General features: G+C 43.4%; 1 protein-coding gene across 1 annotated transcript; it reads left to right on the forward strand.

Annotated features, from left to right (window-relative positions):
* Window positions 1–9543: 9543 nt before the first annotated feature.
* On the forward strand, window positions 9544–17201 carry TMEM215 (transmembrane protein 215). The gene is made up of 2 exons (XM_050329411.1): window positions 9544–10563; window positions 10700–17201. Exon 1 carries the CDS (start codon window positions 9678–9680, stop codon window positions 10395–10397), a length of 720 nt encoding a protein of 239 aa, XP_050185368.1. The 5' UTR covers window positions 9544–9677; the 3' UTR covers window positions 10398–10563; window positions 10700–17201.
* The last annotated feature ends 457 nt before the right edge of the window (window positions 17202–17658 follow it).

The following is a 17658-nucleotide window of genomic DNA, read 5'->3' on the forward strand; positions in this document are numbered from 1 at the left end:
ATGACCTTGGTCTGGTGCACCTGATGGCCAAACACAAAAAGGGGAATTGCACAGCATGTACCTGCTGCTGGTTTGATCCCCAGCTGCTCTGACTGCTGGCTCTGGTCATTGATCACTGGGACAGCAGAGCTGACAGACACCTCTCTTGTGGCTAATCACTCACCCCTGGGACTTCAGAGAGGGCTTGAAAGATCTTCACAGTGGCCACCACCAGTAACTATCTGGGCTGAGGTGAGATGTGTCCCCTGAGGAGCCTCTGTGGCCCTGCAGCTGCCGGAGGGCATTGGTTGAGGAAGCTGCTCCAAGATACATGGCTTGTGGGGTGGTGGCAGGTGAAGCAACAGGTATTTCCCAAAGGCAGCAAGAAGTGAGGCTGCAAGGGAAGGGTCTGAGAGCTACGAAGCTGATCTGGTGCATCCAGCCATGTGATGGCTGATGGTCTGCTGGAGCAGATGGTGGAGGGATGCCATCACCGTTTGATAGGGATCAGACAGACTGCCTCCTGAAAAAAAGCAAATTTCATGTTATTCAAGAACACAGCTGCCCCATACCTTATGTCACATTGCAGTCTTTCCCCCAGAGAACTCCTGGTGCACCGTGCAGGTTTCACCTCCTTCAAAGAGAGCTACTTGCATCCCCTTCTCCAGCAAAAAATGCCTTTTGCCCTTATTCTGCCTCCAGTGCCCCTGCACACAGTGATGAGAGACTGCTCAGCCCATGCCTGCACACATGTGCACACTCATCCATCCTTTTCTTTGCCATTAAAGAATCACAGATAGGTGCAAGGTGGAAGAAATTCCTGAGGTTCATCTGGTCCAGCACCTCAGATCACGCAGGGTCATCTACAGCAGTTTGCACAGGACCATGTCCAGATGGCTTTTGAGTAATTCCAAGGATGGAGACTCCACCACTTCTCTGGGCAACCTGTGCTAGTGCTTGGTCATCCTCACAACGAAAAAGTGTATCCTGCAGTTCAGAGGGAACTTTCTGTGTTTTAATTTGTGACCACCACTTCCAGCCTTGTCACTGGGCACAACTGGAAAGAGCCTTGCTTCATCTCTTTGCAACCTCCTTGCAGGTATTGACAAGATCTTTCTGAGCCTTCTCTTCTTCAGGCTGAACAGTCCCAGCTCCCTCAGCCTTTCCTTATAGCAGAGGTGCTCCAGTCCCTCAGTTGTCTTAACGACCCTTCCAGTGAGGATTCCACTGAGGAATTGGGTCCCTCCAGTAGGTTCATGGCTCTGCTGTACTGAGGACCCCAGAACTGGACAAAGTACTCTAGGTGCAGCCTCACCAGAGCAGAGGGACAGGATCACCTCCCAGCTAGCTGGCAATACTCCTCCTACTACAGTGCAGCCCAGGCCATGAGTTGCCTTCTTTGCCACAAAGGCACACTGCTGGTTCAACGTAGTATCCACCAGGAACCCCATATCCTATTCTGCCGAAAGGTTTTCCAGCTGGGCAGCACATAACATGCACATACAGATATATATATATGTGTGTGTGTGTGTGTGTGTGTGTGTATGTATGTATGTATATATATATGTGTATATATTTGTATATATATTTTTTTTAATTATTTTTTTCCTCCCCATGTGCAGGACTTGGCATTTCCACTTGCTGAATTTCCTCAGATTTCTGTCAGCCTATTTCTTGAGCCTGTTGATGTCCCTCTGGATGGCAACAAGACCCTCTGACACCAGCCACTCCTTCTAGTTTTATGTTATCTGAAAAATTCCTGACTGTGCACTCTGCCTCATCATCCAGCTCATTAATGAAGATTCCCGAAGCACCCAGTATTGAGTCCTTGGGTACACTGCTAGTCACTGGCATCCAGCAGGTGTTGTACCACTAAACACCAACATTTGGTCTGCTCATTCAACCAGTTTTCAGTCCAACTCACTGCTCACCAGTTTTCAGTCCCACTCACTGCTCACCCAAGCCACACATTAACTGCTTGTCTATGATGATCTTATAGGAGTCAATGTCAAAGGCCTTACTGAAGTCCAAGTAGACAAAATCCACTCATCTACCAGGCCAGTCATTTCACTGTAGGTTATCAGATTGATCAAGTATAACTTCCCCTTTGTGAATCCATGCTGACTGCTCCTGACTGTTTTCTTGTCATTCATATGCCTGGAAATGTTTTCCGGGATTAGCTGCTACATTTTAGCAAGGTGGAGATGTGGCACAAAATAATCAGAGGGCAGGTAATCAGGATTGTTAATGACAAAGAGTTCACTGCTTGTTTCACATCAGAGAACAGAATATTTTTAAAGAGATATTTGAATAGTTTGAGTTATAGACTTCAACTAAGTCCATACCCATTGAAACTTGTTTCAATTTCACTTGTCTCTTGAAATTCCAGTCTTCCAGAGCCTACAAGGAACATAGAAATAGTCTTTTGATAGTTCCCTTATTTAATTAATTTTCTTAGACAGGAAGGGTGTCAGCAAGCTTCACAGAAACAATTAGTCATTGCAAGGGCCCCAATACATGGTCATACACTTCTACACGATTACACTAAAAACTGCTTTAACGCACACCCAAAATTATTAGCTTCTTCTGCACAGTTAGGTCAAGACAACCTGACATGGGTTATTTTCTCTTTCTCCACAGACTAGCAACTCAAGTAGAGACACCTTTTAAGAAGTGTTTGCTAAGTTCTTTGAGACAAAGCACAGTACCATCACTGTGTATAACTCAAAGTACTTATGACTCCCCTGGGTTTATTGCATCTTTTGAGTAATTTTCAATAGAAGTAATAAAGTATATTTAATAAGAAGTTTCCCAAAGGGAAAGAGCACAGCAGGAAGTATGACTCAGATGGAAAAAGTTTCCATTGAATGATATGGGCTAATTTATTACCTGTTGATGTGGCTCATACAGTAGCCTGTACCTCTTCCACAGCAATCCTGCTAAGTCCCTGATACCACCTCAAGATGGATGCATGACTCACTACCAGTGTTTTTGAATCCCACTCCTTTCATGAAAGCTCAGTGACAAAGCACAAGCCTCTCAGGTATCTGTTATTTCCCTTTTGCCCCCTTGTTTATTGATCAAATACTCTCATCAGAAGAATCCTTCCACATCCAGCCAATCAGCCAGCAATCAGCAGTCAAGCACAAATGCCTGTCTAAATCATTCTTAATGTCTAAATCATAAAAAAAATCAAGACTCAAGGGCATTAGTCAATTGCCAGAGCCCAAAAAGCCTCCCCCAGGTGAACTTTTTTGCTTGAGGACATGAAGACACAGAGAACTGCCTGGGCCTTTGAGCACAGTTCAGAAGCATGGAAGAGCCAAAGGGTGTAGCTAGACAGACCCCCTAAGAAATACAAATGAGGTAATTTGGTACATGGAGCTGGTTGAACAACAGGCGTTGTCCAATAGGAAAAAAAATCTGTTAATGGAGGTGCGTGAGGATCACAGCACATAGTTGCACAACACAAAGAAATTCTCAAGTATTTCCTCCTTGTGCATGTTGCCAAGAAAACACAATGTTCAAGAAGGCCTGGAGTTGGATGTGGCACATTCAGCACCCACTTTAGCAAGGAGTACTTGCTATAGATAGGAAGGACTTAGTGAAGCAGCTCTTGAGCAGGTTTGAAGTGCCTGCCAGCGACCTCAGCAGTATGACTGTCTACCCAGAGTAATGGGCTGGCTCAGATGTGTTCACAAGCACATGCATAACTGTAAAAGCTTGAAACTTGAGCATCCCAATCCTTACTGATCTTGTCAGCAAAACAAGTCCTGTGTTCCATATCCAGATTATAGGTAGGACTGACATGATCCCACACTCAGAAGCAGTATCAAGTTTTAGCACTGCCACAGAGCTTGGAAGATGAAAATAAGAGTCTAATTTTACCTGTTATTAAGAACTTATGGAGTCCTCGTACAGTGTGGCTGAGAGCTTATCAACAAGCCAGCTGTCAGTTGTAATGCATTAATTTGAAATTCCATCTCCCAGATCTTTTAACTGTAGAATACTAAAGAATATACCACACACACTTTTCCATGGATTTTACAGTACTGCCTGGTCAGAGAAAGGCTTTGCTTTTGCAAAAAGCCACTGATGGAAGCACACAGTCATATCGGCAAAGCAACAAGTTCAGAGAAGGGTTTAAGAAAAATTACCTGTTTCTCAACCAATACCCTTTTCACTACATCCATCTTGGTCCATTCTCTTCTGAACTTTTCCATGAAACCTACATAAAAACCAGAAAGAATGTAGTACATCTAAAGTTGCTGATCTGGATAGCTGTTTGGTTGTTCCATGGTAATAAATAAAGGTCAAAGAAAATTAACATGACTGGAAAACTGGTAACAGTGGATGAGAGAAGGCTGAGGTACTCAACTTTTTTGCTTCAGTCTTCGTTGTCAGTCTCTCTTCCCACACCCTGTGAGTGGATGGACTGCAAGATTGGAGGCCTGAGGAGAAAAGGGCTTCCCACAGTAAGAGATCACATTCACGATCCCCTGAGGAACCTGAACACACACGTCTATAGGATCCAATGAGATACATCCTGAGTCCTCAGGGAATTAGCTAGTGTAGTTCATAAGTCACTCTCCATCATATTTGCAAAGCCATGGCAGTCAGGAGAAATTCCCAGTGACTGGAAAAAGGGAATCAGTTGATTGACTACATCAGTGGACAAGGCAAGGGCTGCAGTTATAATTTATCTGGACTTCTGTAAAGCCTTTGACATGGTCCCCCACACCATCCTGCTCTTTAAGTAGGAGAGGGATGGATTTGATGAGTGGACTTATAGATTGATAAGAAATTGCTTGGATGGTCCTTTCAGGGGGTGGTGATGAATGGCTCAGAGTCCCAATGGACATCAGCGACAAGAGCTGTCCCTCAGGGGCCTGTACTTTGGACTAGTCTTATTTAGTATCTTCATTAATGACAGAGATAAAGGGATTGAGTGCACCCTCAGCAAATTTGCAGATGACACCAAGCTGAATGGAGTAGTTGACACATATGAAGGACAGGATGCCACCCAGAGGGACCTGCACAAGGTGGAGAAGTGGGCCCATGGGAATCTCATGAGTTTCAGCAATTCTCTCAGCCTTTCCTCATAGGAGAGGTGCTCCGTTCCACTAATCATCTTGGTGCCCTACTTTAGATTCCCTCCAACACATCCATTTCCTTCCTGTGCTGGGGGCTCCAGAGCTGGATGCAGCACTGCAGGTGGGGTCTCACCAGAGTAGAGTAGAGGGACGGAATTCCCTCCCTTGCCCTGCTGGCCACACTGCTTTTGATACAGCCCAGGACAGAATTGGCTTTCTGAGCTGCAAACTCACATGGCTGGCTCAGGTCCAGCTCTCATCCACCAGCACCTCTAAGTTCTTCTCAGTAGGGCTGCTCTTGTTCTGTTTATCCCCCAGTCTGTATTGATACAGGGGATTGCTCTGACCCAGGTGCAGCACCTTGCACTTGGTCTTTTTAAACCACAAGATCCCCATGGGCCACTTCTTAAGCCTGTCCATCTCTGGATGGCTTCCCAACTCTCAGGAACATCAATTACACCACTCAAACCACTCAAAGCAGGTTGACTGCAAACCTGCTGATGGTTCTCCATAAGTGAGAGTGAGTTACTTGTACCAGTGCAGATCCCTGAGGAACACCACCTATTACCAGTCTCCGTATGAACACTGAGCTGTTGACCAGTATCCTCTGGATTTGATTGTCCAAAAAATTCCTTATTCACTGAACAGCCTCCCAGCTGAATCCTCTCTCCAATTTAGAGAGGAGGATGTTCTGAGGGATCATGTCAAACACCTTACAGAAGACTAAATAGATGACATCCCTAGCCCTTCCCTTGCCCCCTTATGCAGTCACTCCATCATAGAAGGCCACCTGGTTGGTCAGACAGGAATTGTCCTTGGTGAAGCCATGCTGGCTTTATGTCACAAATCACCTCCCTGTCCTCCATGTGCCTTAGCAGAGCTTCTAAGAGGATCTGTTCCACAATCTTCCCAGGCACAGGACTGAGTTTGGTCTATTTTTTCTTTTGCAGCGCTGTGTAGCTTTTAATAGGAAATGTCAACCCAGGAAAGATGAAAGGTCAGTAGTTCCCAGTGTCCTCTTTCCTACCCTTTTTAAAGATGGGTCCAATATTTCCCCTTTTCCAATTACCTGTGACTTCGTCTGACTGCCAGGACTTTTCAAACACCAGAGAGACTGGCTTGGCAACTACATCAGCCAATTCCCTTGGGAGTCTGGGATGTATCTGTCGTGGATTAATCCCAGCAAGCAGCCAAGCCCCACGCAGCCCCACTCACTCCTTCACGATTGGTATTGAGGAGAGAATCAGAAGGGTAAAAGTCAGAAAACTTGTGGGTTAAGATAAAGACAGTTTGATAGGGAAAGCAAGAGCCAGGCACACAAGCAAAACAAAATGAGGAATTCATTCACTGCTTTCCATGGGCAGGCAGGTGTTCCAGCCACCTCCAGGAGAGCAGGACCCCATCACACATAAGGGTGGCTTGGGAAGACAAACATTATCATTCCAAATGCCCCTCCCCTCCTCCTTCTTTCCCTCACTTTATATACTCAGCATAATGTCATGTGGTCTGGAATATCCCTTTGGTCAGCTGGGGTCACCTCTCCTGGCTGTGTCTCCTCCCCGTCTCTCATACAACCCCACCTTCCTCACCAGCATGGCAGTAGGAAAAGCAGAAAAGACCTTGGGTCTGTGTAAGCCCTGCCCACCAATAACAAAAAGTATATTGTCATCCCTGTGTTCAGCATAGATCCAAAACACAGCCCCATACTAGACACTGTGAAGAAAATAAACTCTACCGCAGCCAAAATCAGCACAGCATCTCATTGGATCCCATAAACTGGTATGTTCAGGTTCCTCAGGTGATCATAAACCTGACCTATTACAATGGGAAGCACTTTTATCTCCCAGTCCCCATCTTGCAGTACATCCACTTGAGAGGAGTGGGAAAAGAGGTTGCCATGGCAGACTGAGGCAAAAAAGTTGCTGAGTACCTTATTTTTGTGTACAGCACCAGAAGAGAAACATGCTTCACCCCAAATGAAGTTGATTTTTGGGTTTTTTTTAATCCAGTTATTAACAGGATAGAAAATTCAACCATTTGCATTGTTGCTCAGTTATGTGTTAAGTGATACTTGCTGATCTCTTGATTTCTAGATTTGAAAAACAATTTTAAGAACTGTAGCATGCTTTCCTGGAACAGGGTGTTTGTTTTACCTTTCCTACGCCCTCCCTCAGGAAGCATATAATCTTGTCTTGAAACCACTCACAAAGGAACAAATTGAAGGCATTTAGTTCCACCTTTGTCCTGACATTTTCTGTACTCTTCTGTCCACTAACAGCTTTCTGTTTCAAAGTAGATGTTCCTTCTTCCATCTCAGTAAGCCTGCCACTTCAATTTGAAGGGCCATTTTTATTCCTCTTAGATATTCTGACATGTACTGCAGCTCTTAAGGTATTTTTCCTCTCCATTAATGCCACTAATATTTACATTTCTGTGTCATATAGTGATGCACTTTTTCTTTCTCTGAAGGACTGTTGATGAATACAATTTCAGGTAATTGTTATTTCCAAGAATCAGTGTTTGTTTTTCAACAAAAGACCAATTTCCAATTTTTTGAAAGACTATTCAAATGCACCGAGGGAGGTGAAGGAAGGTCAAGGAATGGTGACTTTCATGACATTAGTTATCAACACAACAGTGCTCGTATCTTACACTTTACAATATTTTAGTTGTGTGGGACAGACTGGCTTTCCTACAGAATTCAGCAGATGGGTAAAAAAGGCATTATTAATTCCAGTGTGAAGACATAAAAGCTGTGTATTTGAATAACAGCAGATGGAAACAAGCAGCAAATTCTCACTCTGGAAAACAGGAGCTGAGACACTACTGTCATTTCTCACACTAAATCCTGCACAGTGGCAAAAGTAGAAGTTAACTTGTGCTGAAATCTAACTGAAAGGTTTTGATTTTTAAGCCTTTCAGTCAAAAAGAGTATTTCTAACAAAGTCCAGATTATTCCTGCTTCAGACCACTCAGCAACAGGTGGGAGGCTCAGTGTAGATTTTACTGGATAACTTCCTGGAGTACAAGTTGAAACAATGATCATGGTCCATTACAAACTTTTAATTTCAAACCCAGGCCATTGCCACTGACTAAATAACTCTCCCCAGTGTGTACTTCTACTCCCACTTACTCATCCTTCAAATTAAAGAGCAAAGGCTATAACATGACATCCCATTTATGAAGAAAGTGTCCTATAAGTCAGGAGTTGTTCCCATTAATGAAAGGATATTCTTGGGCAGTTTGGAAACCTACAATCCAGAGGTGCTCTGTTCATGTTGTACAGTAGGGAGGGTAAATAAGATCCAGGTTGCTCCATGACTTAAAGTTGAAGAACATTTGTGTGTTTCCTGAATTGGCTTCTGTGAGCTTTCCAAAATTTAGTATGAGGAAAAGAAACCATATTAATGGGAAAACCATGGTTTCACAATTTAATTCAGTGTCCTTTTCTATTATCTTTATTTTCTTGGAAGCTCTTTTGTATCAGTCCTTTTCATCTCCCAGTACCTCTCGCCAGGTGAAAGTATTTACTCCTTTATTTCACTGGCAACCTTCCTGATCATGCTGCTGTCTTTCCACATTCCCTCACATTTCAGATTCTTTCCTATACTCATTCACCTCGAGGTGCTTACTTTGAATTGCCATCACCCAAGTGCATCAAAACACAGGGATGAAACATCACAGTCACAGCCGGCAGGCCTTTGGAACCAAGGAAACCCCTGCGAGATGCATCCTAACATGTAAGTTCACTCCTAGGGTCCTGGGGAGAGAACAACTGCTGGAGAGGCTTTTTCCCTAAAGGCCTCCTCCGGGGTGGAATCCAGCTGCAGCACAGCATCTCCTGAAGCCTTGCTCTCCACTTGTGCCTAACTCAGGAAAGGACTCGGGGCAGGACTGCTGTCTCTCTGGGGGATCATTTAGTCCGCAAGCCCTGTCCCCACCGAGGCAGGGGCTTTCTGAGCGGGGGTCCATACTCAGGATGCGCAGGCCGACTGCCCCGGGGAAGGGCGCCCGTCGCGGGTCCCCTCGGGAGGGAAAGGTTGTCGGGAGTGGCGGTGGCCATCAGGTGGGGGAACACCTCGCTACCAACCCCGTGGCACTCGGGGGCCGTGCGTGTACTCACGGCTGCTGCGGGGCTTCGGCGGGGCCGGAGAAGGAGGAGGAAGAGAAGGAGGAGAAGGAGGAGGAAGGAGGAGCAGGGCAGGTGTTCCCTCGCCGCCACTCGCTCCTCGCCCGCCCGCTGCTTGAAACCGCCCGGGTCTCTCTTCCCCCGCCCTTTGCCGGGGTTTGAACCCCCCGAGCCCACTCGTGGGAGGGCGCGGCGGGGCTGCCGGAGGAGTGAGGGCCCCTCCCGCCTCAGCGCAGCTCAAGGCGGCTCCGGGGAGCGAGGGAGGGAGGGAGGGAGGGAAGGAGGAGGCAGGACGGCTGCCGGCTCCGGCCCGCCCTCCGTCTGCGGCTCCACCGACGGGAAGGCGAGCGGTGCCGGCTGTCGGAGTCCTCCGCGCTTCAGTGTCTGGGAAACTTGAGTCGCTTGCCGCGGAGCATCTGTGCCGTGCCCCGAGGGGCGCTCCGGCGGAGGAAGGTGGCCCCGCGGACAGCGGCAGGATGGCACGGACTCTGAGACCCGACGACATCAACCCCCGGACGGGGCTGGTGGTGGCTCTGGTCAGCGTCTTCCTGGTGTTCGGCTTCATGTTCACCGTGTCCGGCATCAAGGGAGAGACCCTGGGAGATATCCCGCTGCTGGCCATCGGGCCGGCCATCTGTCTGCCGGGCATCGCCGCTATTGCCCTCACCAGAAAGACCGACGGCTGCACCAAATGGCCCGAGAACATGCGTCCGTGCTGTAAGCGAGTGAAGGACCGAGATGTCATGGAGCTGCTAAGGACCCCCTCAGACCTGGAGTCTGGCAAGGGGAGTTGTGACGAACTGGCCAAGAAAGCATACCAGAAGGACAGGAGAGTGCTGCGGGGTGAGGAGAATTCCGTATTCGTCTGCACCACCACCGCTGCCACCATGGGAGAGTGCAACAGCCTCACCAAAAAAGTGGAACAGGAGGACATGCTGAAATACCTGGAGACCTCTTACCCACAGATACCGGGGAGTGTGTGCATGGGAGATAGCTCCATGTACAGTGCCTTGGAGAAGAAGAGCTCTTCTCCCAGCAGGGACAGCACTGCTTGCCCTGACATTGAAGACAACATTTTTGTGGCACCTAAGGACAGTATCATTGTCTGTTCTTACAAGGATAACAGCCCTTATGACAGATACTGTTGTTACATAAACCCTACTGGAATCAACTCAGACCAGGAGAGCATAGTGTGAAACATGCAAACTTTATATATATGTGTGTATACAAAAACTGCAACTTCAACTTCTTGATAGGGGATAATATAGCTGACTGCACTGCATGGGACAATCCTGATACTATTTCAATTTAACCTGGTATGTGACTGATACTTAAACCTTTTGTGCCTGAAATACTGTTTCTGTAAGTAAACAAGCATGTTTAAAGGTTAAAGAATTCCATTCTTCATTTTGGGGAAAAAAAAAAAAAAGAAAGTACATTTTAATTTTATTTTCTCCCTTTCTCTCCCTTCTGTTTTACTGCTGCCTATTGTACCAAGCCTGTAGGCACACTGGCAGGAGGGCAGTGGCTGTCAGCTGAGATCAAGAGCTGAATCAGACTCAAGCTGTCTGTGGGAAAGAATGTGGTGCTCTGTGGCTGAATGAATCTTTGAAGTACTGTCACTTCATTTTGGGAGGGATTGAGAGATGTCAACATGCACTTCAGTAGATGGCTGATGTTAGGAAGTGTAGAAGTGATTTGTCCCCCTTCTTCTCCCTGGCAGGATTTTATTTTCCTCTGCATCAAGAAATCAATGTGCTGACCCTGTGGGCTCTTCTGAAAGTCTCCTAGGAACCAGATAGACTCAGAGGACTGTTCAAAGGCTAATCCATCATCCATAACATGCAACATAGATGTGTTAGCTTAATTCTTCACTGGTCTTGCCTTCACTGGAATGTTTCTAACACTTTTGGATTTCATATGCATACTTGACAAGGAGATTACAACATGATCATGACACAGTTCTTGCACAGACTAGAAGCAGATGTCAGTGGACTCAGGCCTTTAAAATGTATTTCAGTACCTCAAAAGTTGCTTAGGGAATAGACTTCTGTGGGTTGTGTGCAGAGCAGGATCTTACCCTTCTGAAAATGCCATTTTCTTGTGCCTTTTCTAAAATGCCAGATGTTTCTGTATCGGTGATGCATGGTTACAATCCACTCAGAGATCTCAAAGCCATGCTTTGCTGGGGGGAGGAAAGAGGGGACCTGACTGACATGTTTTTGTTCACAGCTTATGGATACGTATCAGGAAAATACGAAGCAAGTAATGAGGATTAACTGTTCAAAATCTGAGCCTGCAGTTAACATGCAGAAACACAAATCCCAGCTATTCTGTCTAACAGTAAATTGCATTTTCCATGCTGTGTATAAAAATCTTAACTGGCCTCTACTAACTCGGTATCAGAGGTGTGGTATGTACATGCTAAGCAACTACTCTAAGGGTTAAGGTCTTTGGTTGCTAAAGCATAGAGTTAGCATCTCACAAAGCCCCAGTTTCTATAACTAAACTCTCACAACTCCAAAAAGTTCCTGTGTGATGCAAGTCTTACCAACTAGTTTTACTAAGCTGGTTTTTGTCAACCATAAGTTGTACCAGATAAATATTTTGAATTATCAGAATAGGAAACAAGAAAATCAGGGCTTCTTTAGTAGCAACCTGAGGTATTCTGTAGAAGGGGGAAAAGAATTTTGCACTGAAATGAGCCTTTCCATGCCCATGGAATTGTCTGGATGGTGAATGTAAATTTTATGCATACACTTGTGTGTTTGTTTTTTTTGTTTAGAAACTGACTTCAAATAGTAACAGTCAGCCAGTCTCAGAAAGGTTTCCAGAAGGAGAAAACAAATTTTTTTACATTAGTTTTTTTACATAGTTTTATTTCTTTCAGTCCAAATAAGTGTGGCTTTGGCATCAGGATACTATTAGGCTAAATTCAAGAAACACTAGCTAGTTTGAGTCAGGTAAAGCCTCTCAATAGGGTGGTTACAAGCAGCTTTGCTGCTCAGGCATGCAGCAAAAGTACTGTGGTAATAAATAAACACTTGCATTCTTGTACAGCCCAAGTTTTATTCACTGAGCAAAGGAATTCCACAAGACAGACCCTCTCTCTGACATGTTCAGCCCCCACTTCCACATAAAAGCAGTCTGTTGCCAGCAGCTCACCTCCTGCAAGCTTAGTCACTGCAGGACCTTAATCTACAATGTGCAGAGGAGGTCTTTGATGGCACTGGGAAATCCTACTTCACAACCTCTGAAACCAACAGCTAAATACTGCTGATGAACATAATGAGGAATAGAATCTTTTGCTTTCTGTTTCCAGGCAAAGCAGGTGAGGGTCTCTAGTGTGTGCCCATGTGTGCTCAGCATCCCTGAAGATCAGACCCACCATGAAAAAACAGGCTACTGGGTAGCTGTGTGCTGCCTTTGACAGGGTTGTGAGCAACCACTTGCATAAGAGAGCAAAGCATCAGCCTGCTGGGAACCTAGATTTGTACAGTTCTGCATATATATATATATATACACATATATATGTATATGTATGTATGGGAAGGGGTCAAGTTTTTCATTTTTTTTGTAGCAATACATATTCTCTGTCAAAAGTTTTATGGGGTTTTTCAAGACAAAACAGCAAACTGTAGTGGCAAATAGAATGGTAAATATCTAACTTGACATACAGACATGCAGATCTGAGTCACAGGCATTATTCCATTCTCAGTGTAAAAACTAGAGAATGTTTGTGTTAAAGCAAAGTGAAATGGGAGTGAAAACATCCCACAAAATATAAAGATTATTTAAAAAATGGTTAAAATGTGGTATTTACAGGCAACTTCCTCCCTCTAATTTGTTTTGCTGAGGTAAGATTTCTTAACAAACTACAACTTTAGGCAATATTTCTAGGCTAATCCACCGTAATCCACTAAAGTTGTTTATTGAACATGTGCAAATTTGAAGTTAAAGAAATATATTAGTATGGCCTCTGAAATCTCAATCTTTAAATTTTTTTCCTTTCTTTTCTGCTAGTTAAGCAGAGAATGAAATGGAAATGGATTAATTTGGCCATTTTAAAAATAAGAGTTTGTTCATTTGTTTGTTGGTTTTTTAAATGAAGTGACCTTTTTCATACACCCTAGTTTTGCCAGTAGAAATCTACTGCTTATCTGATCGAAGATAGCATGACAGAAGCTTCAAGGTTTTTATGCAGATAATGTGCCCAGGCCAGAGAGCTACTGGGACTTTATTTTTGTTCAGCTCATGTAGTCTCTTCTGATGGCCACTAGAACTTGTAGTACCAGTGATGATCTTAGAACAAGAAGGAATAGTCATGTTGCTTTTCAGAGGCAGCTGTCTGAATTTGGCTTCAGGATACACAGTTTGGGTTGTGATTCTAAGCCACGACCAGAGATGAGAGGTTCTTTCAGTTCTTACTGGTTTGAAAAACCTCTGGGTCAAAATCCCACTTCTCAGTGTTATCTTCCAAAGAATGCATGCAGCTGTAGGGGAGCTCTGCTTCTGGGATAAACGTCAGTTTCCACATACTGCTTGGTCCTAAAATGTGGGTGGCAGGTTGAATATAGCGTTTGAAGTAAAACAGTGATTTGGACATTCATAGAAGGTTCCTAAGATATATAAAAATTATTTTGGGAATAGCATTTGTCATAGTGTTGTAGTAGAGTTTATCTCCTTTTAAGACAAAATGTGATACAAAGTTCAACCGTACACAGGCAAATTTTATGTTACTTTTTTTAAATTTCTGTTGTCACAAATAGCATTTTTACAATCATACAAGCTGATCATTGCAAAGTCTTTGACAGACACTTGGAAGTTTTAGTCAGTGTGCAATTTGTCCTCCTGAGCACTAAACAGTAGCTGGTCCTTTCAGCCAGGAATGGAACAAGCAGGAGGTGAGCATGCTCAGAGTATGTGTCTCTCAGGACTGGTATTGAGTTCCTGATCCTCATTCTGAAGAGATGTCCTGCTCTTCCACAGGCAGTTCCTCCCCGTCCGATCCAACCTCTCTGCAGTCCTGACTCCAGTAACTATTTACTGTGTTGTAATTAGCAGAGTAACAGCTACTACAACCCCGTCTCAACATTTCTGCTTCTACATACCACACTGTTCACAGAATGAGCTCGAGCTTTTGGGCAGGGTAGTAGAATTTGACACTACGTCATCCATTCGATGATCCAACTAAACTGTCCATTCTTGCAGCACAAGTTTGGGATTTTGTGGTGAGTTAGAGATGGGTGACTGTCAGGCCACCAAGACAACCTGATTTTCATTTGCATATAGGAACTGATCTATTTATTTGCAGAGCGCAATCGACACACAGAATCTTGAGTCTCAACACATTGCCAGCAAAGCCGTATTGCTCGAGAATATAGTTCTGACATGAAGATTTTTGAGTCCTGAAAGGTTTCTGTCTAAGTTTCTAACAATAATTTTATTAAAACTTGTAGAGGAGTTTCCTAATATGTAGACTAGAAGTGTTTTCTTGCCAGATTCCTAACACACAGCGTGGGGCATCAGCTGCAGAGCAACTCGTGCTGAGCCCATTTATACTCTGCAGCCAGCCTGGACATGCAATCCCTACTGGGACTACTCTCAGAGAGTTTTTAACTTCTCTGGTGGTATCTGCCCTTTTATGTCGGGATACAACACAGAGAGTGGATCTAGAAGTGACTTTTGCTGCTCTCTGGCAAACTTTCATCAATAAGCATTACTGTTAATTTATCAGTCCCGTCAGCCTTAGAATTCCAGACTCTCTATGTCTTTACCAGACAAAGAGATTCAACTTTCATTGGTGTTTAAATCATGGCTTATTTTCTGTTCAGAACAGTTGCATGAATTAGCCTTGAGTCAGATACACACGAGTGTTTATGCTTAATGTTTTTTCTTGCTGCACCATGGATGGCTGCATTTATATTATACATTTGTTTGCAAGAGCAGGTCACAGAATGCAAAATGTATCCATATATTAATTTGAGATCTCCTCAAAGGTGTCTTTCTAATAGCTCACCTAACTTTTCTGCTTCAAGCCTGTTGTTGCAATTTATAATTCCTTCCATCCTTGAGGAGGAGAGAGCAACTCTTCTAAGAGCAACTCTGTTGCAGTTCTTTAAGAACACACAGTTCTTCCAACGGAGTTAAAGTGTCCCAAGTCTTTGCTTCAATACAGCCCCTGTGAAATCCTGGCAATTGAAAACTGATATTTACCAGTGCTTTGCATTCAGTATTTCCCCAAACCATTGGTAAAAGCCTTGAACCTTTGGTCAATTCGGAAAGATTTAGTTCTAGTATTTTTTCAGCTTCAAGTGTCATTACTTAGGAAGTGAAAAAGCATTAAACACTTTGAAAATCTGGGTCTGTACTTTGTTCTAGTGAGAGCATAACAGAAAAAGAGGTATCATTCATGACAGCAAAAGAGACCAAATTTGTCAAATTAACTGTGTTAAATATTGGTCACAGAGGCAATATGTTCAGTGCATTCTTCCATATGTGTATTTTCTCTTTGGTAGCTTTCCCTGAACATGCTCCTTAGGTAGGGACAGTGTTTTTCTGCCTGAAGGCAGGACACAAGAGCTGCAGAAAAAAAGTAGATGTAGTAGAGATCTGACGCCAGGAATGTTGATTCGTTTTCAGATCTCCTCAAAACACTTATTTGCACACCACTGTATTTTACCATGAAATGCAGTAACAATCATCAGTTTTCATGTACATAAAGATGCTACTACATTAGCTTCGTATTTGGCACTCACTGGCAGGAAGTAACTATTTTATTGCTGTTGAAATCCAAGGCAAAATTCACAAAGGTGTAATAGTAAAAATTTGATGTGGAGCTTCAGGGTCAAACTTAATGCCGTATGGAAACTGTTGAATTCCGTTTTTTTTTAATTTAGTTCCACAAAGGATGCATATTCACTTAAGACATAGTGCAGTGGAAGGGTGAGGTACAACTAGAGAAGATGGGCTAGTTTGTTCACCGTCTGAACCAGGGGACTGTGTTTAATGTGCTGTGGAGCACTAAATAACATCAGACAGACACGTGAATGCTTTTTAGACGGTTCCCTCACAAGTTCTACAATACCCACCCTCTCACATTTCAAACTTGTTGTTTTATGTCTCTGCATCAGAAAGTTCATTTAAGCAAATTTTAAATTAGAAAGGAAATTTTCCTGTCTTATCTTTGGAGAGAACGTTTTATTGCAAGTTATTTCATCTTTAAATTCCAATTTAGAATGTAAAAAATGTGTAATCTAATATTTTATACTTACTGGCATGAAGTAGGGAAAAATTCAGAGAGGAATGAGGAGGACAGGGAGCTCATTAACTGAAAAGCAGATGGTAGTCAGCTGGAGAATAGTCAGAATAGTGTTGCATAGCCTTGTCTTTTTACTGGTCTGAAAGGACAGCCCCAGAAAGACACTCTTAAAAAAACCAAAGATTCTCATTATTAAGGTCAATTCAGATGGAAGGGCTATTAGTAATTTTTAAGTGTCTAAGTGGGGTGGGAGAGATGTTCTACATACTGGGGAATCTCATACTAATCAGACATAGTTCTTCAAGAGACCTTACAACCTTCGACTGGACAGTCAGGCTCAACAATCATACTATGCCCCTGCACTGTTTGCATAGAACACCTGGTTTTATTTCACTTTTATTTGAATAAATTCATGTCTTTGGTTTGACTAATCAGCTGTACGAAGAAGCAGATAACTTTTCTGTTTACAAAAAAAACCCTTGGAACTGGAGACCCCCTGCACATATCAATAACAAGCTAAATAAAAGATGTTTGCTACCTAATCTAGGGGATAAAGAATAACTTCTTGGTGGCAAAAAAAAAAAGTCTTTTTCCAATGCCAATGGTTTGAAAGGAATCTAGAAGTTTTACACTTGGAAAAACATTAATGATTTTTTCTTTTTACTTGTTGTAATTTTTAAAATATTGTAATTATTCAGTCTGTTCTTCAGTATTCAAGTTGAAATAAGATAGTGAAAGTTCATCAATCTAATTAAAGACTTTCATAAGTCAGATTTTGTGTTGTGTGATTTTTTTAATGTTCTTGTCTGCATTCTCAGTGCTGTGTGGATGGAGCTGCAACAAGCAATAATCAAAATGCATAATCCTTCCATAAAATCACCACATCATTAATATAGTATTAGCACCCTCTGTGTTATTTTGCATGACTGTGGACAATGAATGCCACTCAGTGAAGAAATTTTCTATAAGGTACATATAATTTTCACTTCTTCAGCTCTATTACTGTAATTGCTTTCCAATTTTCTGGTAGGAATATAATGACCCAGGAAAGGAGGAACACATCACATACTTCTCTGTATAGAGTGCCATTTTAGAAAAGAATTCTTGCTTTATTAGCTGACTAACTCCATACCTGAGATGTGAATTTCTGTGAATTTGAAGCATCTCACAGATGAACGCTGTGCTGGTTATCACAT

The sequence above is a fragment of the Myiozetetes cayanensis genome, unplaced genomic scaffold (assembly GCF_022539395.1).
Source record: "Myiozetetes cayanensis isolate MyiCay16 unplaced genomic scaffold, myiCay2020 scf4, whole genome shotgun sequence".
NCBI classification, from domain to species: domain Eukaryota; kingdom Metazoa; phylum Chordata; class Aves; order Passeriformes; family Tyrannidae; genus Myiozetetes; species Myiozetetes cayanensis.